Here is a 23,434-nt window from a genome sequence, read left to right as displayed (position 1 = left end):
GGTGTCTTCCAATGGCACCACCCCATATTGCACTGTTGCATGCATTTACCTAGGACAGGTATTGCTCAGGAGGCGAGAGCTGGCTTATTCCAAGGTTCCATCAGCTACATGACTGGTTCCTCTCTAAGGAACTCATGGCTGCAGTCACACTCCTGCCTTCCCCACATACAGCGCAGGGTTAATAGCCCAGCATTGAGGGATCACCCATAGCCAATTAACCTCCCAGCATGCCTTTGGAGTGTGGGACAAAACTGGAGGAAACCCATGCAGGCACAGGGAGAACATGCAAATTCCAGGCAGGTGGTGCTGTGGTTGGGATTTGAACCAATGATCCTAGTACTATCAAGTAAAAGTGCAAACCATTTAGCCACTGTGCTACCCCGACTCTAAAGAGAACAAGAAAAGCATTGCTCCAATGAGAACTGACCTTAATGGATACTTGATTGCAATCCCAAACAGTTTCTCAGCATGGCACAGCTTCTCATTGGTGAACGACCTCAGATGATAGTAGGTACTAGAGGACGATCAGATATGCAAGCTCAAAAAGAGAATAAGGGTGAGGCACTGGACACAGACTTTCAGATGGTCACAGGAGGTCAGTCTTTATGTCTAGTTACTTGGCTTAGGCAGCCCCACACCAAATCCTGAAAAAACAGGTTCACTCAAACCAATGAGGGCACCAAATGAACATTGCAATGTCCAATGTTTTTAATATTACAACTGGTTATAGCACAAAAAGCATCCAACACATTTTGAGAGGCCAAAGGACAACCCCCATCACCAGAGCTTAGAACACTGTACTGGAGTGTTTGATGGACTCTAGAATGGTCCTTGGTGGACAGATCTATGGCAAGATTTAGGCAAGGGAACAATCTGTCATTGCTTTTGCCATTGTAATTGGCAGAACAGTAAAAGGATATGCAAGCTCAAACTGACCCTCTGCCAAGGTTTGCTGGTCAGACCCTCTCTAATTGTCACTTCGGTCCTATAGAAAAAGGCTAGGGGGGCAACCCAAAAATAAGGGCGGTTGGACAAGGTTTGGGCATATCCTATTGTTTTTTTCCCCAGAGGAGGCTTTAGGTTTCCTATAGACAGGCAGATGTCCCACCAATGATAGATCTGCTTGGCCTCCCTTGGTTTTTGGGGCAGTATGTTTGTGGGGTCCATCTCATGAACACAAAGGTCATCTGATAGCATAGAAATGATCTAAGATTTTGGAAAACCTGTGTGTGCCATAATGCGCCTTGTAATATTTGCAGACAATACTGGAATTGGTCATATTGCATGTCTTGCTATTGGGCAAAGAATGGACACTATTATTAACCAAGCAATTATATATAACATTCCTTAAAGGAGAATGGAGAAATGAATAGTGGTGATGTTGCCCATAGCAACCATCCAGGTTCTATGCTTCATTTTCTCACATCAGTTATAGAATTGATAGTTGCTATGGGAAACCGCCCTATGGTTCATTGTACCAGTGTTCATTATTCAGCCGCACACTCCATTCTTGACTTTGAAGACCAAGCTGGGTGTTAATACTGACATATCTTTCTACAAATATATCTGAAATGAGAGACAGACACATTTAATATATTCAAAGTCTTTTAACTGAAATCAACCAATAAGTAATCATCTTTCATGGATCTGACTGCTCTAAATGTAAGAAAGGTTAGATCTCATTGGTCGGCATGGGTTACTACATTCTGCATATACCCCTTGCCCTTTCCTCTCTTAACCCTCATGCACACGGGATGTTTTGATAATGCTGGTAACATTAGCTGTGTAAAGTCACGTTAAAAACATGAGTTTTTCAGCATTTTTTTAGCGTTTTTGCATTAGCGCTTAGCGACGTTTTGCCCCGTTTAGTGGCGTTTTCCCCCCGTTTTTTTTCGTGTTTCTGGTTTTTAGCGTTTTTTTTACCCCAAAACATTTTTTGGGTCAGAAGAAGTCCAAAAACGCCAGTTTGTGGCATTTTACCACTTTTTTTTCAGCGTTTTGCAGAGTTGGAGCGTTTTTACAGCTAAAAAACTCCTCTAGAAACCCACTAGTCCTGGGTTTTTTTTCCAGCCAAAAAACGTCCCTGCCAAAAAACGCTGATTCCAGTCTATGTGTGTATGGACACATAGGATAACATGCTGGGGATGGACACATAGGATAACATGCCGGGGATGGACACATAGGATAACATGCTGGGGATGGACACATAGGATAACATGCCGGGGATGGACACATAGGATAACATGCCGGGGATGGACACATAGGATAACACGCTGGGGATGGACACATAGGATAACATGCCGGAGATGAACACATAGGATAACACGCTGGGGATGGCCACATAGGATAACACGCAGGGGATGGACACATAGGATAACATGCTGGAGATGGACACATAGGATAACACGCTGGGGATGGACACATAGGATAACATGCTGGGGATGGACACATAGGATAACATGCTGGAGATGGACACATAGGATAACATGCCGGGGATGGACACATAAGATAACACGCCGGGGATGGACACATAGGATAACATGCCGGGGATGGACACATAGGATAACATGCCGGGGATGGACACATAGGATAACATGTTGAAGATGGACACGTAGGATAACATGCCGGGGATGGACACGTAGGATAACATGCCGGGGATGGACACATAGGATAACATGCCGGGGATGGACACATAGGATAACATGTTGGAGATGGACACGTAGGATAACATGCCGGGGATGGACACGTAGGATAACATGCTGGGGATGGACACATAGGATAACATGCTGGGGATGGACACGTAGGATAACATGCTGGAGATGGACACGTAGGATAACATGCTGGGGGTGGACACGTAGGATAACATGCCGGGGATGGACACGTAGGATAACACGCCGGGGATGGACACATAAGATAACACGCCGGGGATGGACACATAAGATAACATGCCGGGGATGGACACATAGGATAACATGCTGGGGATGGACACATAGGATAACATGCTGGGGATGGACACATAGGATAACATGCTGGAGATGGACACACAGGATAACATGCCGGGGATGGACACATAGGATAACATGCTGGAGATGGACACACAGGATAACATGCTGGGGATGGACACATAGGATAACATGCTGGGGATGGACACATAGGATAACATGCTGGGGATGGACACATAGGTTAACATGCCGGGGATGGACACATAGGATAACATGCCGGGGATGGACACATACAGTAGGATAACATGCCGGGGATGGACACACAGGGTAACATGCTGGAGATGGACACACAGGATAACATGCTGGAGATGGACACATAGGAGAACACGCCGGGGATGGACACACAGGATAACACGCTGGGGATGGACACATAGGATAACATGCTGGGGATGGACACATAGGATAACATGCTGGGGATGGACACACAGGATAACATGCTGGAGATGGACACACAGGATAACATGCTGGGGATGGACACATAGGATAACATGCTGGGGATGGACACATAGGATAACATGCTGGGGATGGACACATAGGATAACATGCTGGGGGGTTTACTGGCTGTAGAAAAAAACATCAAAAGCCAAAAACAGCCGCTGTAAAAACATCCAGTGTGCATGAGGACTTATTATAAACCTGTAGTGGATATAAATACATGTGCTATATGTTATCATCACACTTGCAGCTTTTTGTGCATTCTTGGTCTTTGCTGAGTGTCCTCAGTTTGATGAATAGTGGCTAATGGCATGGAGAGGGTTAGCTGTGTTCTGTGTTGGTGCTCAAGATGTAACCAGCAGTCTGTGGCCCCGCAGGGGCTTTTGTCGGACCCCCAGGGATCTCATACACAGGAGGCTGCGCCATTTGGTAGTTGTTGGGAGCAGCCTGTGGCATCAAACTGTGGAATATGAAAAATGGGTCTGTACCAGGCTCTCTCACCAGCAGATGCTGCGGGAAATGGGCATGTTCTCCCCCACCGACATCAGTGCCATCCCCTGGGGTGCAATCTGTGTGCACCAACACAACCCTCTTCTCAGCTGCTCTGAGACTGCCTGTACAGCTCTGAGACACCCTGAGCAGCTCTGAGACACCCTGTGCTGCTGTGTTAATGCCTGCACAGCTCTTAGACACCCTGTTCAGCTCTGTGACACCCTGTGCTGCTCTGTGACACCCTGTGCAGCTCTGTGACACCCTGTGCTGCTCCAAGATACCCTGAGCTGCTGTGTTAATGCCTGCACAGCTTAGACACCCTTTGATGCTCTGGGATACCCTGTGCTGCTCTGTGACACCCTCTGCTGCTCTGAGACATCCTGTGCGACTGTGTTAATGCCTGCAACAGATCTAAGACACCCTGTGCAGCTCTGGGACACCCTGTGCAGCTCTGGGACACCCTGTGCTGCTCTGTGACACCCTGTGCTGCTCTGTGACACCCTGTGCTGCTCTGTGACACCCTGTGCTGCTCTGGGACACCCTGTGCTGCTCTGTGACACCCTGTGCTGCTCTGTGACACTATGTGCAGGTCTGGGACACCCTGTGCTGCTCTGTGACACCCTGTGCTGCTCTGTGACACCCTGTGCTGCTCTGTGACACCCTGTGCTGCTGTGTTAATGCCTTTAATAGATCTAAGGCACCTTGTGCAGCTCTGGGACACCCTGTGCTGCTCTTTGACACCCTGTGCCACTGTGTGACTCTCTGAATGCCTCTAGTTTCAATAAATATAATATGTGTCCAGTATCCAGCTATTTGACTGCCTGCACAGCCCTGGTGCGCAATATTCAGCTGTGCGACTGCCTGCACAGCCCTGGGGCGCAATATTCAGCTGTGCGACTGCCTGCACAGCCCTGGGGCGCAATATTCAGCTATGGGACTACCTGCACAGCCCTGGTGCGCAATATTCAGCTATGCGACTGCCTGCACAGCCCTGGGGCGCAATATTCAGCTATGTGACTGCCTGCACAGCCCTGGTGCGCAATATTCAGCTATGTGACTGCCTGCACAGCCCTGGTGCGCAATATTCAGCTATGCGACTGCCTGCACAGCCCTGGGGTGCAATATTCAGCTATGCGACTGCCTGCACAGTCCTAGGGCGCAATATTCAACTATGCGACTGCCTGCACAGCCCTGGGGCGCAATATTCAGCTACGCGACTGCCTGCACAGTCCTGGGGCGTAATATTCAGCTATTTGACTGCCTGCACAGTCCTAGGGCGCAATATTCAACTACGCGACTGCCTGCACAGTCCTGGGGCGCAATATTCAGCTATGCGACTGCCTGCACAGTCCTAGGGCGCAATATTCAGCTATGCGACTGCCTGCACAGTCCTGGGGCGCAATATTCAGCTATGCGACTGCCTGCACAGTCCTGGGGCACAATATTCAGCTATTTGACTGCCTGCACAGTCCTGGGGCGCAATATTCAGCTATTTGACTGCCTGCACAGTCCTAGGGCACAATATTCAGCTATTTGACTGCCTGCACAGTCCTAGGGCACAATATTCAGCTATGCGACTGCCTGCACAGCTCTCTGACCCCCTGTGCTGCAATGTAACTGCCTGCACAGTCCTAGGGCACAATATTCAGCTATGCGACTGCCTGCACAGTCCTGGGGCACAATATTCAGCTATGCGACTGCCTGCACAGCTCTCTGACCCCCTGTGCTGCAATGTAACTGCCTGCACACCTTCAAGATCACCTGTCCAATATGTAATTGCTTGTGCAGCTATAAGACACCCTGTGCTGCTCTGTGACCGCCTGCGCGGTTCCAAGGCACCCTAAACCTTTCCAAAAACCTGTTTGGTATAATAATTCCAGTTCTATTCTGAAGCTCTGTTCACAAATAGCGCAAAGAGCAATGATGATATGCAAACTGCTGTAGCCTATGTCAATCTGCAGCAACAAACCGTCACCTTTCATACAGATAGGGCAAGTAGAAGAAGAGTTGTTTTAGGTATTTATAAAGAGGTGGCTTGTTTCTCTAGCCTTTTACAGAAAACAACGCGCCAATCCCTGACCCTGAAGAAGTGAGCAGTCCAGAGCCTCCGTGGTGGGCGCACAAAGGCAGACATACTTGCACATAGTAGTAGGTCCAGCTTTAGGGATGCCATGAGTTGACTCTGGGGTGTCAAACTGGTGGCCCTAAATGATATAGCTCATAGGAGGAAATCTGAGCACTTGTAGGAATCCTACACAAGCACAGGGAGAAAATACAAATTCCACTTAGACAAAATGATTGCTGAGTACTTGGAACTGTTTTAGGACATCTTGTACTTCGTCTGACAAATCTGTCACAGCTTTTCTGAGGACCCCCCCTATTATTATGAGCCTCATTTGATTATTTAAAGGCTGTGAAGCAGGGGTGGACTGACAACTCATGGGGCCCCTGTGTCCTTGCCCAAACTCAAAAAAGCCTATGAAAAAGGTACCAGGGGCATCTCATGGGGCCCCCTACTGACCCCGGGCCCTCAGGCAGTGCCCGAGTTTGCAAATGGTCAGTCCGCCCCTGCTGTGAAGACATATTACTCCATCTCTACAAGTAACTATACCAATGCAAATTCTCTATGAGTGAGGATACAGCACCTCTGGTCTGCCTCAGAGATTTCTCTTGTTTATGAGCTCCTGTGCACTATAAAGGCACCAGAATCAAGCTAAGTAAGCTAAGTGATTAGCACTTCCGCCTGGCAGTACTGGGATCATTGGTTTGAATCCCAACCACGGCACCACCTGCCTGGAGTTTGCATGTTCTCCCTGTGCCTGTGTGGGTTTCCTCCGGGTACTCTGATTTCCTTCCACGCTCCAAAGACATGCTGGTAGGTCGATTGGCTCCTGTCAAAATTGGCCTTAGTACAGGGGTGTCAAACTGGCCGGTCCTCCAGCTGTTGCGAAACTACAAGTCCCATCATGCCTCTGCCTTTGGGAGTCATGCTTGTAACTGTCAATCTTGCAATGCTTCATGGGACTTGTAGTTTGGCAACAGCTGGAGGGTGTTGAGAGACCTTCTGTTGTTAAGGCAAAGAGGAACATGTGAAGATCGGTAACCCATAGCAACCGGTCAGACCGTCTCCCGCGGTGATCTGACGGCAGCAAACGGGTCGCCATGGACTAATGCTGTTGGTTTGCTTCACCAGTTTAATAAGGAAGAGTTCAGCCATAGCGATCACATTATAAAACCTCTTTGACTTGTTTGTATCTGAAATCTGATTGGCTGCCCTGAGTAACTGCACATAGCACAATGCATTATGGGGTTTGGGGGATGACATAAACATTTCAATACCTGGAGTACATGTCTTAAGGAGACACCGGAAAAGGCACAGAAAAAAAACAAGTATTTTAAAAGCTTGCTTGCAGTGTTTCCATAAATACATTTTTAGCCGGTTTGCTTCTTTTCATAAATACATTTTTATTCACCTGCAGTCGGTTCGAATCTCAACCACGTCACCACCTGCCTGGAGTTTGCATGTTCTCCCTGTGCCTGTGTGAGTTTCCTCCAGGTACTCCGATTTCCTCCCACACTCCAAAGACATGCTGGTAGGTCGATTAGCTCCTGTCAAAATTGGTCCTAGCACAGGGGTGTCAAACTGGCGGTCCTCCAGCTGTTGCGAAACTACAAGTCCCATCATGCCTCTGCCTTTTGGGAGTCATGCTTGTAACTGTCAATCTTGCAATGCCTCATGGGACTTGTAGTTTGGCAACAGCTGGAGGGCCGCCAGTTTGACACCCGTGCCCTAGTATGTGTATATACTTGAGTTAGGGACCTTAGATGGTAAGCTCCTTGAGAGTAGGGACTGTTGTGAATGTGGCAGAATATATGTCTAAAGTGCTTCGTAAATTGTCCGTGCCTGGAATAAATAAAGAGACCCTGCCTTCATATCAGTCATTTCAACCAAAAAAACATTCTTGAAGATTATATGTGCATTCAGTTTTTTATGCATGGTATTTACGTATAAAAGCCTTCCTTGTGTAGACTGAAGCTGGGTGCCACCATCGTGCATATGATGTCAGCAGCCCCAGTCGACTCAGAGCTGTCACTCAAATCACACTCTATAATCTCACCCTTTGTTCCTCCCCTTGCAGCTTCAAAAAAGTTAATGTGGGGAAGTAAAGGGAGGGGCAGAGGAGCTGGGCCAGTACAGAGAGTAATTGGAAACTCCAAGAAGAGGAGAGGGCTATGGCATAAAAGGAGGAAGGGGCACCTAGAGAATTGACTCTTCCTGGAGTAATCAATACTTGCAGCAAATTCAAAGGCACATTGCAAGTTTATTTATTTATTTCAGGTACTTATATAGTGCCAACAATTTACGCAGCGCCTTACATATATATTGTACATTCACATCAGTCCCTAACCCTCAAGGGGCGTACAATCTAAGGTCCCTAACTCACATTCATACATACACATACTAGGGACCATTTAGACAGGAGCCAATTACGGCAAGTATACACCTCTGTCCATCTGTAATGTTAGAATTTAGGTGGCTGGTCGGGGGGGGGGGGGGGGGCGGGTCGTTGGTGTGAAAGAGTCCTATGTCTATAATGTATATGTTCTGCTAAAGTCACCTGCTGAGTGTGCTTCTGCATGCAGCACCCATCTTTACCAGCCATCATTATTATTATTTGTTACAGGTACTTAGGTGTCTGCAGGTGTCAATTTACACATGACTAGTGCACCAGAGATAGGTTCATCCAGACCCCACTACACCACCTTTACCCTTCCATACCAATCCCCTTTACTTACTATACTTACAGAAAACACAACATCAATTTTGGAGTAAAATGGCCAGCACGGCCTTTTATTAACAAATCAAGTTTAAACACATCAACCATTCCTTATAACAGAAAACATAAAGAGTTGTCGTTGGTCTTTGAAGGCACCCCCGAAAACGATCCGAAATGCACCTGTGGACAACCATATTCCACTAGGCCTCCAGCCGCAACCAACCAGCTCGGAGACAACCATACCGTCCGCAGTGCAGCACCACCACCTTCCAGTTAAACCTCGGTTAACTGGAATGTCCCCGGGCATCCCATACCAACGATGGGTCCCACACCATTTTGTACCTCCAAGATAAGAACCGCCTCCAAAGACCAACCACCGCCCAGGAACCGCATTACCCCCCCCCTCCCACAACACTCACCAAACAGGGAGGGCAGGAAGGAAGCTCTCTCTCCTACGTCCAGCTCCCAACTGACGCCCCTCCCCAGGACACCCCACCCTAAGGTGCAGAAGACCCCACCTACACTCTCCTCTACCAACCAGATCCCCCAGCTATCCTTTACCAACCCTAACACTATCATTAACCCTCACACGTCTTCCTTCCCACTCTGGGCCTAGTCATGCCTGCCCTGCGCTAATTCTTTTCTTCTTTTATTGCTGCGGGCATTTCTACACTTTACATGTATATTGTACATTCCCATCAGTCCCTAACCCTCAAGGGGTGTACAATCTAAGGTCCCTAACTTACATTCATACACACACATACTAGGGCCAATTTAGACAGGAGCCAATTAACCTACCAACATGTCTTTGGAGTGTGGGAGGAAATCAGAGTACCCAGAGAAACCCACGCAGGCACAGGGAGAACATGCAAACTCCAGGCAGGTAGTGCCGTGGTTGGGATTCGATTCAGACAGGAGCCAATTAACCTACCAGCATGTCTTTGGAGTGTGGGAGGAAACCGGAGTACCCGGAGAAAGCCCACGCAGGCACAGGGAGAACATGCAAACTCCAGGCAGCTGGTGCTGTGGTTGGGATTCGATTCAGACAGGAGCCAATTACCTACCAGCATGTCTTTGGAGTGTGGGAGGAAACTGGAGTACCCAGAGAAAGCCCACGCAGGCACAGGGAGAACATGCAAACTCCAGGAAGGTGGTGCCATGGTTGGAATTCGAACCAACTGCAGGTGAATAAGAATGTATTTATGAAAAGAAGCAAACCGATTAAAAATGTATTTATGGAAACACTTCAAGCAAGCTTTTAAAATACTTGGGGGGGGGGGTTTTCTGTGCCTTTTCTGGTGTCTCTTTAAGACATGTACTCCAGGTATTGAAATGTCTATGTCATCCCCCAAACCCCATAATGCATTGTGCTATGTGCAGTTACTCAGGGCAGCCAATCAGATTTTAGATACAAACAAGTCAAAGAGGTTTTATAATGTGATCGCTATGGCTGAACTCTTCCTTATTAAACTGGTGAAGCAAACCAAAAGCATTAGTCCATGGCGACCAATTTGCTGCCGTCAGATCACCGCAGTAGACGGTCTGACCGGTTGCTATGGGTTACCAATCTTCGCATGTTCCTCTTTGCCTTAACAACGGAAGGTCTCTCAACACCTCCTGCTCACTGCTGCAGTCTTCCTCGGCTCCTTGCTTGCTTGTCTCTCATCTGCCCCCTCCCTACAATGCTCTCTGCCTGTCTCTCCCCCCTGGCTGGTTAGAGGCTGCCCTCAGTGTGAGACTGTGCAGTGATACAGTAATTCCCATGCACAGGTGCAGGGTCCCTGACGCAGTGTTCCCCTCAGGCAGGTCCCCCCCGTGCCTTGCCTGACAGACCAGTGGAAGTAATGTCTTGTGGCAGGTAGAGGAATCCAGCAGACCAAGAAGATATGTTGGGAAGTGTTTGCAGAGAGCGCGGCTCAAACACCTGTCTCTGCCTCCTCCGTCTTTTATCCCTTCTCCCCAATACACCATGGGGGGACCAAGAAGAAGACCACAGCCAAAAAGCTCAATTCTTTTACCCCCAACAAATCATTGCAAAATATTCACCATCGTACCGTATGCTCTTCTTATTTTCACCCCCATACCTCAAAAAGTTCATCTATCTCTCTTGTTATATTGTTATAGAGTTTGTTGGGTTGAAAAGATGGCGCATTTCCCAAATTCTAGCACTGCTGGTCCTTAGGAAGGCAAGACAACATGTCCTCCACCTTCCCGGGGCATATAATGTCTCAAGGGGTGGAAGAAAATTCCTTCCCAAAAGCCATACATAGCAGTTGGATTAATTCCTTCTCCCCAATACATCATGGGGGACCAAGAAGAACACCACAGCCAAAAAGCTCAATTCTTTTACCCCCAACAAATCATTGCAAGATATTCACTATCGTACCGTATGCTCTTCTTATCTTCACCCCCATACCTCAAAATGGTCATCTATCTCTCTTGTTATATTGTTATAGAGTTTGTTGGGTTGAAAAGATGGCGCATTTTCCAAATTCTAGCACTGCTGGTCCTTAGGAAGGCAAGACAACACGTCGCCCACCTTTCCTGGTGCAGATAATGTCTCAAGGGGTGGAAGAAAATTCCTTCCCAAAAGCCATACATAGCATTTGGGTTAATTCCTTCTCCCCAATACATCATGGGGGACCAAGAAGAAGACCACAGCCAAACAGCTCAATTCTTTTACCCCCAACAAATAATTGCAAGATGTTCACTATTGTACCGTATGCTCTTCTTATTTTCACCCCCATACCTCAAAAAGTTCATTTATCTCTCTTGTTATAGAGTTTGTTGGGTTGAAAAGATGGCGCATTTCCCAAATTCTAGAACTGCTGGTCCTTAGGAAGGCAAGATAACACGTCCTCCACCTTCCCGGTGCAGATAATGTCTCAAGGGATGGAAGAAAATTCCTTCCCAAAAGCCATACATAGCAGTTGGATTAATTCCTTCTCCCCAATACATCATGGGGGACCAAGAAGAAGACCACAGCCAAAAAGCTCAATTATTTAACACCCAACAAATAATTGCAAGATATTCACTATCGTACCATATGCTCTTCTTATCTTCACCCCCATACCTCAAAAAGTTCATCTACCTCTCTTGTTATATTGTTATAGAGTGTGTTGGGTCGAAAAGATGGCGTATTTCCCAAATTCTAGCACTGCTGGTCCTTAGGAAGGCAAGACAACACGTCCTCCACCTTCCCGGTGCAGATAATGTCTCAAGGGGTGGAAGAAAATTCCTTCCCAAAAGCTATACATAGCAGTTAAGATTAATTAATTGGACCAAAAACAGTCCCATCCTATCTCTAAAGCTGGCCCTACACACAAAGATTTCTCCATCCATGCTAAACAGCCTGGACAGAAGAATCTCCCACTGCAGCTATCGTATTTCGGCATACTCAAATAGTGCTTGCAGCTGATTGGATGCAGGTGTTATTAAGCCAACAATTTTTCCACCTTGCTTCTTGTTGAGTGGAGTGGTGCTGGTAGGGCAACCACTGATTGAATTATGGCTGGTTCATTTGGACCCAGTCTATGTTCACTCAGTATATGGCCAGCAACAGTACAAACCAAAAGAAGCCATCCGATTGATTTAAAAGGAAAGCTGCTATGATCAAAAACTCCTCTACAAACCCACTAGTTTTGTTTTTTTTTCCAGCCAAAAAACGCCCCGCTAAAAAAAACGTTGATTACGGCCTATGTGTGCATGGACACCTAGGATAACATGCTGAGGAGTTTATTGGCTGTGGAAAAAAATGTCAAATGCCAAAAACAGCAGCAGTACAAACGTCAAGTGTACATGAGGACTAAACGTCAAGTGTGCATGAGGACTAAACGTCAAGTGTGCATGAGGACTAAACGTCAAGTGAGCATGAGGACTAAACGTCAAGTGTGCATGGGGACTAAACATCCAGTGTGCATGAGGACTAAACATCCAGTGTGCATGAGGGCTAAACATCCAGTGTGCATGAGGACTAAACATCCAGTGTGCATGAGGACTAAACGTCAAGTGTTCATGAGGACTAAACGTCAAGTGTGCATGAGGACTAAACGTCAAGTCTGCATGAGGACTAAACGTCAAGTCTGCATGAGGACTAAACGTCAAGTGTGTATGAGGACTAAACGTCCAGTGTGCATGAGGACTAAACGTCAAGTGTGCATCAGGACTAAATGTCCAGTGTGCATGAGGACTAAACATCCAGTGTGCATGAGGACTAAACGTCAAGTGTGCATGAGGACTAAACATCCAGTGTGCATGAGGACTAAACATCCAGTGTGCATGAGGACTAAACGTCAAGTGTGCATGAGGACTAAACGTCAAGTGTGCATGAGGACTAAACGTCAAGTGTGCATGAGGACTAAATGTCAAGTGTGCATGAGGACTAAACATCAAGTGTGCATGAGGACTAAACGTCCAGTGTGCATGAGGACTAAACAGGGGCGGACTGACAACTCATGGGGCCCCCGGGCAATAGGGGATCATGGGGCCCCTGTGTCCTTGCCCAAACTCAAAAAAGCCTATGAAAAAGGTACCAGGGGCATCTCATGGGGCCCCCTACTGACCCCGGGCCCTCGGGCAGTGCCCGAGTTTCCAAATGGTCAGTCCTGGGACTAAACATCCAGTGTGCATGAGGACAAAACGTCAAGTGTGCATGAGGACTAAACATCCAGTGTGCATGAGAACTAAACGTCAAGCGTGCATGAGGACGAAACGTCAAGTGTGCATGAGGACTAAACGTCAAGTGTGCATGAGGACTAAACGTCAAGTGTGCATGAGAACTAAACATCAAGCGTGCATGAGGACTAAACGTCAAGCGTGCATGAGGACTAAATGTCAAACGTGCATATCAAGTCACATTTATTTATTACAGGTACTTACAGTATATACAGTGCTTTACATATACTGTACATTCACACCAGTCCCTGCCCTCCAGGGGCTTACATTCTAAGATCCCTAACTCACATTTATACTAGGGCCAATTTAGACAGGAGCCATTGAATCTACCAGCATGCCATTGGAGTGTGGGAGGAAACCCACGCAGGCACAGGGAGAACATGCAAACTCTATGCACGTAGGGTTTGACATTCAAATCCTCATCCCTAGTGCTGCTAGGTGGAAGTGCTAACCACTTAACCACTACAGGAAATTCAAGGTCTCCAGCCTTATAATGGTAATAGATAGATAGATAGATAGATAGATAGATAGATAGATAGATAGATAGATAGATAGATAGACAATAGATAGATAGATAGATAGATAGATAGATAGATAGATAGATAGATAATGGATAGATAGATAGATAGATAGATAGATAGATAGATAGATAGATAGAATAGATAGGAACACTGTTTTGTTGTTATAGTTCATTGTCGATAACATCTCTTTAAATAGTTTTGTTTTGTTTAATATTCTTTCAGGTTAATCTTTTGGAGGTTAGTTTTCATTCAATATTTTGCACCAAGAAAAGTAAGAATATTGGTTGCTATGGAAGTGGTTCCAGTTTTCTATAAGGCAGATATATTTGCAGCTAGGTAAAGAGACTATTTGACATGTTATATCTTAAAGATTCTTACTGGTGTATTTTCTTGCTACAGGTTCTTTGCACTGTTTGACTGATAGAGCGCTGTGTAAACTTGGGCATAGCAACATTTGTTCTTATAAGGCACCTGGCTGTCTAATCACACTACAAGCCATGTCTAAGGATGAAGAAGTTGGCTGTAAGTTAAACTCTACCTGTAAACATAAAGAGCGCAAGCCCAAAAAGCCTCATTATATCCCCCGGCCATGGGGGAAGCCATACAACTACAAATGCTTCCAGTGCCCCTTTACCTGCATGGAAAAGTCACACCTCTACAACCACATGAAATACAGTCTGTGCAAGAACTCATTGTCCCTTCTAATAGAGTCTGACTGGCCCTACAAAAAAAACAATTTCCTTGTTCCAGAAGTTGGCCTGAATCATGAAGCACAGACAGAGGGAAATCGAGACAAGCAAGAAGCTTGCGATTCTTCTGCATCATCTACAAAATTGAGACACATTGCTGAAAAATCTTCCTCTGAGGTTCAGAGGTTCATAGAAGAAGAGGAGGAGAAGTTGGAAGATGAAGAGGAGGAAATAGCAAGTCAGGCTTCAAAGGAAAAGTGCACAAACGTGCCCCCTCATCAGATCATTGCTGGCAAAAATGAAGCCAGTGCTAATGATGCAACAGGTTTGAAGAGCAAGAGGGAAATGATAGGTAAAGAAGGTGAGCCAGAGTTTATTATCACTGATGTCTTCTCTTTAGAAGGGCAGTGTGAAAAGGACAGAGAAGAACAGAGATTTGCAAAGGCCCCCAGGAAGACGTCCAACAGTTTAGGAAACTCTCGACTTGATCAGTGGAAACTATTAACAAATTCACTTAAAAAAAATGTAATTGACACACCAATAGGTTACAGTGGAGCTAATATTATTCCTTGCTACCCACCTCCAACATATACTGATTATCAGGAACACCAGGGACTTTCACTTCTGGGCCTCAACTACCCAAAAAGCAGCAACCTCTTCTCCTACCTGAACCCTACCATGGCTAGTGGCACAGCTCAATTGCCCTTCTTAGCATCTACAGCTCAGCTAATGCATCCTGCACATTTCTCCCATTTCCAAGCTCTACAAAATACTGAACGTTCCTCATTTATTCCCCAATTCTACTACCCCTTGCTTTTTGACCATACGTTTGGCACATCCGACACCAAGATTGCAGGGAAGCCAGTGAACCAAGGTCAACCAGGAAATGCAGCATTTGTCACTACTGCAAAAGCAAAGACACCTGTGGAATCTCAGAAGAACTGCTTACCTAAAACCCAAGAAGCGAATAGCCTACTTTCCTGGGGGGCAGGAGACAAGCTGCAAAACCCAACTCTTGCCCATAACAAGTCAACACAAGAAGCTGAGCCAAAATGGGTACCCCATACAGTAAGGGAAATCATACAACAACAGAAAGAAATTTTGGGTGTTTATGGGTCGCAAGCTCCCAGAATGAATGAAAACCCCACACAAAAAGGGACAATGGAGGGAACTCTATGGGAAAAAGCAAGCCCTACAAGATGTGTCAAAAGAAAGACATGGTTGGACAGAGATAAACCAGAAATTATAACTGACCAGACCACATCTTCACTAGAAAGGGACAGAACCTTCCATAACAGGTAAATATGACCTCTGGAAGTAACACCAGTTTGTTTAGTAGCTCATTCTATACCTGGAAAAACAGTGTCAATGGGATAAAGTCATGAGTCAAACACATTTTAAAGTAAATATAAGGTGCAATATGATTCAAAAAGCCCCAAGATATTCTAAGGTCCAATCACCTGGACACTTAGCGGTGATCATCACATTTTCAATACTTTAGACCAGCCCCATCTCCAAATATAGCACTTTTGGGCATTTTCAAATTTTGTAGCATACTGCTCTTTTATTTATTTTTTTTAAGCATGTTACAGAGCATTCACAGTCTTCCAGCAGGCTTTGATGAACTTTCCTGAAGCCTATAAAGCACCCTTCATTTGGAGTTTAGGGAGGTGTACATTGCCTTCAGCATTTTTTAATTAGTTTGCTTTTTACTAGTATAGAGTATTTAGATTTGGCTATTTTATGCTGTATGTATTTGTTGCCGATATTCTTGTATAGTATTAAGCATTACATAATAAAACATGTCTATAGTCTCTAATGGGAAAGCTTTTTAGCTCTATGAGTGCTAACGAGTGGGAGTGGCCACACATACAAATCCTATTTTTTTTCTAGATTTAGATAAAAATAGTGCTTAACACATGTCATCTTTATTAGTGCCTGTCTACATTTTTTAACAATGCATTTGTTAGATATCCAAGAGAACCGGACTCATTTTGGCTTTTGCAAGAATCAGGCAAGCTTAATTAGTGGTAGATATAAATCCTTTACAAATAATGTACAATAATTTAAAAATGAATATTTAGATGCTTATCCAGCTGTAATTGGTTTTCATTCATTAGGGTAAGTGTAAAAGGTTTTATTTGGATTTTGTCCTAATTTTTAATGACAAGGATATTTTCAAAGTTTAAAACTTTTTTTTAAGGTAAGACAACATTGAATAATCATTGTAACGGAACTGTCCCAGTCTGCGCTTGGGTACTTCTGTTATAATACTGCTTCCCCGTCCGAACACCGACCACAGACACCACAGGTTTGAAGTAAACCAGGAAATAGACTACTTTATTTTAACACAGATACAAGATATATACATTCAAGGGAACAACCCCCCCCCTCCCCCCTGCATAATGACACAGGGTGGGGCAAGCTACCTTTAGTAACAAGAGACACATCAACAGACAGTCAGGAGGGAGGGCTGCTGGAACCCCCCCCCCCACCAAGCCAATACACAAACACATACATCCCATAATAGTTTTCTCCCAAGCAAGACACACAATAGAACAATGGGATGCAACCACATGGCATTAAACAATCAACAACCCCCCCACCCCAATATTAGGACAGATCACCCTGTACCCCTAACAGGCACAGGGTGACTTACACATAATAGGGATATGGGGAGCTGAGGCAGGGGTCTCCCCACCTCTCCAAAATGAGCTGTGTTCCATGGGACCCCCACCTAAGCGACTCCCGTCACAGTCATGTGTAAAATACAGTAACCTGTTGCAACTAACCAAAATATATATTACCAAACTACATTAAAAACTTAAATCTGAAGGGTTACTCTTTTTGCAGTGATTGCCCTTTGCTTTCCTTTATTACCTAAAGCTGAATTTGTGCAAATATATTGTATCATGGAAAGTAAACCCTTCATGTCCTGTAAGGACTTTCATAATCTTCATAATACAATTGCTTGGGGGCATACCCTAACAGCAAATTATATGTCATCACCTGTCAAAACTATATGACATCATATCAAACTATATAACTCATAGCCTGAACAGCTAGGGTTCAAAGTTATGGCAAATATGAAGGAAACCACACTAAAACGAGACAGCCATATACATTGCAAAGTGAAGTAGTACAAAGCGGTTTCCTGTAAATACATTTCTTACCACCAGCCAATATTAGAACTTTTTTTTCAAGTTTATGATCTTCTAAAAAATATAAAACTTCTTTTTTTTCCTTCTTTGTTAGCCCTTGTTCTCCCATAACCACTCCAGATCACTGGAGGGAGAAAAGCCCAATTCTTGAGGTGGCCACCAGTAAGAGGAGACGAGGATCCGAGACCACTTCAGAAAATTCAGAACCTATGGCAGTCAATGCATCTCTGCTCATTGGGGATCTCTCCAGAACCCTGGAAGAATATGGGAGGGTGGAGCGGAAGCTGGCCAATCTTGCATCTGATGACAGCGGACGACAGAAAACTCTGTCAGAACAACTTGGCAAGATAAGATTGGAGCTGCTGCATATCCACCATGCTCTGGAGAAGGCTTCCTGTACACATGAAGGTCCACTAGATCTTTCTGTCAAGAAAGCTGAAGATATGACCAAGGAAGATCCAATAAAGGTTCATCCAAGTGTGGATCTACTAATACCGTCTCCTCCTGAGTGCTCTGCAAAACAAGTAGTGAAAGTAGAGCTTTTGCCCCCAGAGATGGTAACATGTTACGCCCGTCCCACCAAGTGTGAGGCTGATTCCAGTGTGCTGGTCTGCCCAGATGGCAGAGTTGGTAGCACTGGGGTTGCACCAGCACAGGTTCCTGCACAAGAGGAGGGGGGTGGAGCAGGTGTAGGATTTAGTAGGGGGCGTATACAAATGGAGAGCATTTAGAGTCTCCGAACTACTGATCCTAACACCTTAACCACTGTCACCAGTTTTAAGAAAAAAACTCCAGTTAGTGAAACATGTCAGTAAACCTACTTGAGTCTACATTACATGCACTTGATATTTCTTTCTTTTAAATGAGTTTCAGAAAGACAGAAACTGGAGATCGAAGTGAAATTCTCAGCATCTAAGTGGGTCGACAATCAATAGCATTGTGGGCTGTCCATAGTTTTCCCAGATTATATTGAGGCCAATATATCAGACTGTTCAAATTAACAGTTGTCTGTACTGCCCTAGAGGAACCAGTTGGGCTCCATTATTGTCCTTTTCAGATAGGGTTTGAATCTGAGGGAGGCAACCCAGGCAGTTTTTATTTCAGACAGCTTAATAAGGCCCATAGTGCACAAAGCTTAGCTGTATCAACAAAATAGAGCACAGATGGTTATGGGGTCTTTGGAGTTGACTCAAAATGTCCTCAAAAGGCAGACACAGTAAAAAAGCTGTAACACATTTGTTGCATACATATTTATTATGTCTAACGTTGGTTCTAATTCTATATTTTTACTTCTAAAGTACTTTCAGGAGTACTCAAAGCTCCTGTTCCTATGTGATACTGTGTTCCAGTATTAACTTCTGCCTGTGGATGACTCAGAGGACCACTAAATAAGTAAAACTTGCAGCACCGCTACGAAACTACTTCTTAGATCACTGTATCACAGCTGTAGCTTACTCAGATAAACACACTGCTTTAATTCTGTAAGGGGTGTTTTCATAGAAACTAAAATGTACAGTTTTTACTATTTAATTATATTTATTGTACTGGAGGCATTTTGTATGACTGTCACTGTGCTCTTTGTGGCGTATGCACAGAATGGCCGAAAAGCAGAGTGATATCCCTGAAAGAGAGTCGTACCTACCTGCAGCTTAGGGATCTCCTGAGTGCAAAACCAGTGTGTGAATACAGAGAATATATACATATCCACAGAGGCAATGGAAATAGAACCAATATTGGGAAAGGATTAAAGCCCAATTGAAGTCCCACACCTTTTTTTCCTCTTTTTAGTCCTGTAGTGCTGTATGTCATTATTTTGAACTATTGTTTCTTGGAAATGCTTTAAAATACCCCTTTCTCTTATTGGAAATGTTCTTCCTACTTTCCACTTAAGTGTTCTGTCCCGGCAGAGCTGAGTAACAGCCACCCCCCCCAGGACACAGTCCTCTCCAGGGGTGGACTGACCATTTGGAAACACGGGCACTGCCCGAGGGCCTGGGGTCAGTAGGGGGCCCCATGAGATGCCCCTGGTACCTTTTTCATAGGCTTTTTTGAGTTTGGGCGAGGACACAGGGGCACCATGATCCCCTATTGCCCGGGGGCCCCATGAGTTGTCAGTCCGCCCCTGGTCCTCACACAGATTTGTAGTGCAGAATAAGGGAGCGGGTGTGTGTGACCAGGTCAATTGGACAGTATGGTCCAGCTATGGTGCCTCTTGAACTGCATAGTCACATTTACATACACAGTGCAGCTACTATAGTAGGGCAGTAAAGGTAAGAATATACCAATGGAGGTTTTTCGTTCAATGTCTACCAAAAATCTTCTACCATGACTTCAGTTGGGCTATAAGTGCCCTAAAAGGTTTAGAGATATATTTATAATTAAAAATATAATGGCATTTATGCTCCAGTTTGATAGGAGGTTGGGGGAAGGGGGCAACACAAAGCCTCAAACTTTACAAATGGTACAAATGTTTCTTTTTTGTTTTCCTCTTTTGTCCACCTTTGGAAACTTGTGGCTAAATTTAGGAAAAAACTTGTAGACCAGAGGGGGGTGCAGGGGATTTTTAACCCCCTTTACGACAGCCTTATGGGTGGGCTATAATGCATTGCTGTGTTGTTCTGGGGCATGCTTAATTGGCACCTCCAGAACTGTGACCAAGCTGTCATCTATAGCTTACAGTCAACTACCCATGATCGAAAACTAGTAGAATGGGCTCCTGATAACATCATCACTGTTCAGTCAATCACATTGCCCCATTATAGGGAGTCCCCACCCAACAGCCTGAGGCATCATGGTCCACGTAAAGGGCTTGCACCCAATGTCTGCAAGAGTTAAAGGAATTAAACAACTCTTTATACTTGTGAAATATGAAACTACCCCCCCTTTTCTTTTTTGTTTGGTGGTCTGCTCAATTAAAATGTGATTCTAAGTATAAAACAGACTACATAAAGTCTCCAATAAGAAAGTGTTACTAAAATCACATAACAAAAGGGCATCATCCTGCTGGTGTTCCCAGGACAGCAAAAATGCAACCCCCCAAGAAAGGTAATGGGTTGACTGCAACCGTGGATAATTTAAGATGCACAGAAAAGAAGAATTGATTTGACGCTAAGATGATCTATGAGAAATTGGAAGATAAAAACGAAAGAAAGAAGAAATACAAGATTTTAAGACTGAGCCGGTCCATGGAAAGGTGCTACATATACAAAAGAGTCAAATAATCAAAGAGCATATATGAAAGATGAAACATACCATGTACATTTAGAGTTTATATTTGCTACCTGCCACAAAGAAAACGGTGTGCTTTCAAATCTATTCATTTCATATTGTTTAGTCTTTAAAGTTTTAGTAACGTTGAAAGTTAAAATGTTAAATTCTACAGTTTAAATGAAGTCTGGTATTATGGGAACACTTTAAGAGTCTGGAATCCCCACATACGTTTCTTCAAATTCTCATAATAGAATATCTGCAGACTTTTCCTCATTTTTGTCTCTGCAGAGAGACCTTCTGGTCTTCTTTCACCAAAGTGCAGCCATATTGGAGCACTAAAAAGTTCCCGTAAATTTACTGGCTAATCCCAATTTTCTGTCATCTTCCAGTACTTGATGCTGGTGGAAGAAGGATATATTCCCTTTGGCTCAATCAATCATGTTTTGGTGAACAAGTCACCATCCAAGGGTGGGTTTGTCTGTTTATTGTAAATATGAAATGGAATGTGTGAAATGTACTGTTAATGAGATATTTAAGTTTTATGTAAAACTATGTCAATGAAATGAATCTCTGGCGACTTATATTAAAGTAGTTGTCTGTGCGTTTTTGTACATAGAAGGTGGTAGATATCTTGGAGATTAAACACGGCTACATCACACCGACTGGGATGCAGATTTCATTATTAAAAGGAGACAACACAACGTAACAAGATTGGAGGTAGTCATCTAAATCTGGCTAAAGACATAAAATAGATTTGTAGATACACAAATACTTTTTTTTCAATGAACAGATTCACTGGAGTGTACATGCTCATATTCCTATAATCGAGTTATCTCTAGAGTATAATAACAATGAGCTGGAAAAAATCAAAATCAGTTGGTTATATTCTCCACTGGAGTAAAAGTGTAAAACAACTACGAGTGTTTTGTTATTTTATACTGTTATTCACACTCAGGAGTTAGGAGACAGCAGGTTGTATTAGTATATACACTATGTTGCCAAAAGTATTGGTCGGCCTGCCTTTACACACACATGAACTTTAATGGCCCCCCAGTCTTAGTCTGTAGGGTTCAGTATTGAGTTGGCCCCGCCCTTTGCAGCTATAACAGCTTCAACTCTTCTGGGAAGGCCGTCCACAAGGTTTAGGAGGGTGTCTATGGGAAGGTTTGACCATTCTTCCAGAAGTGCATTTGTGAGGTCAGGCACTGATGTCGGGGGAGGAGGCCTGGCTCGCAGTCTCCACTCTAATTCATCCCAAAGGTGTTCTATCGGGTTGAAGTCAGGACTCTGTGCAGGCCAGTCAAGTTCCTCCACCCCAAACTGGCTCATCTATGTCTTTATGGACCTTGCTTTGTGCACTGGTGCGCAGTCATGTTGGCACAGGAAGGGGCCATCCCCAAACTCTTCCCACAAAGTTGGGAGCCTGAAATTTTCCAAAATGTCTTGGAATGCTGACGCCTTAAGAGTTCCCTACACTGGAACTAAGGAGCCAAGCCCAACCCCTGAAAAACAACCCCACGCCATAATCCCCCCTCCACCAAACTTTACACTTGGCAGAATGCAGTCAGGCAAGTACCATTCTCCTGGCAACCACCAAACCCAGACACGTCCATGAGATTGCCAGACAGAGACGCGTGATTGGTCAATCCAGAGAACACGTCCCCATTGCTCTAGAGTCCAGTGGCGGCGTGCTTTACACCACTGCATCTGAGCCTTTGCATTGCACTTGGTGATGTAAGGCTTGGATGCAGCTGCTGCTTGGCCATGGAAACCCATTCCATAAAGCTCTCTGCACACTGTTGTTGTGCTAATCTGAAGGCCACACAAAGTTTGGAGGTCTTTAGCTTCTGACTCTGCAGACAGTTGGCAACTACTGCGCACTGTGCGCTTCAACATGCGCTTCAGCACGCTCATTTTACGTGGCTTACCACTTGGTGGCTGAGTTGCTGTTGTTCCCGGATTCTTCCACTTTGTTATAATACCACTAACAGTTGACCGTGGAATATTTAGTAATAAGGAAATTTCATGGAAGGACTTATTGCACAGGTGACAATCTATCACGGGACCACGCTTGAATTCACTGAGCTCCTGAGAGCGACCCATTCTTTCACAAATGTTTGTAGAAGCAGTCTGCATGCCTAAGTGCTTGCTTTTATACACCTGGGGCCATGGAGGTGATTGGAACAACTGAATCCAATGATTTGGAGGGCTGGCCCAATACTTCTGGACATATAGTGTATGTATCAGGGGCGGACTGACAACTCTTGGGGCCCCCGGGCAATAGGGGATCATGGGGCCCCTGTGTCCTTGCCCAAATTCAAAAAAGCCTATGAAAAAGGTATCAGGGACATCTCATGGGGCCCCCTATTGACCCCGGGCCCTCGGGCAGTGCCTGAGTTTCCAAATGGTCAGTCCACCCCTGATATGTATCTTGGGTACTCCATGGAGTCTCTGTCTTCCTTCTGCAGAAGG

The 23,434-nt window shown here is 44.9% G+C and overlaps 1 protein-coding gene across 1 annotated transcript; it reads left to right on the top strand.

The window, feature by feature from the left end:
* The first annotated feature begins 14,359 nt into the window (after window positions 1-14,359).
* Window positions 14,360-21,620, top strand: PRR35 (proline rich 35). The gene is made up of 2 exons (XM_089682409.1): window positions 14,360-15,889; window positions 17,847-21,620. Exons 1-2 carry the CDS (start codon window positions 14,400-14,402, stop codon window positions 18,481-18,483), a joined length of 2,127 nt encoding a protein of 708 aa, XP_089538535.1. The 5' UTR covers window positions 14,360-14,399; the 3' UTR covers window positions 18,484-21,620.
* Window positions 21,621-23,434: the final 1,814 nt, after the last annotated feature.

Source organism: Staurois parvus, unplaced genomic scaffold, assembly GCF_062004578.1.
Source record: "Staurois parvus isolate SC_StPar_1 unplaced genomic scaffold, SC_StPar_1.0 ptg000289l, whole genome shotgun sequence".
Classification (NCBI taxonomy): domain Eukaryota; kingdom Metazoa; phylum Chordata; class Amphibia; order Anura; family Ranidae; genus Staurois; species Staurois parvus.
Note: the sequence above shows the minus strand (reverse complement) of the source record. Positions and strands in the feature narration are given on the sequence as shown.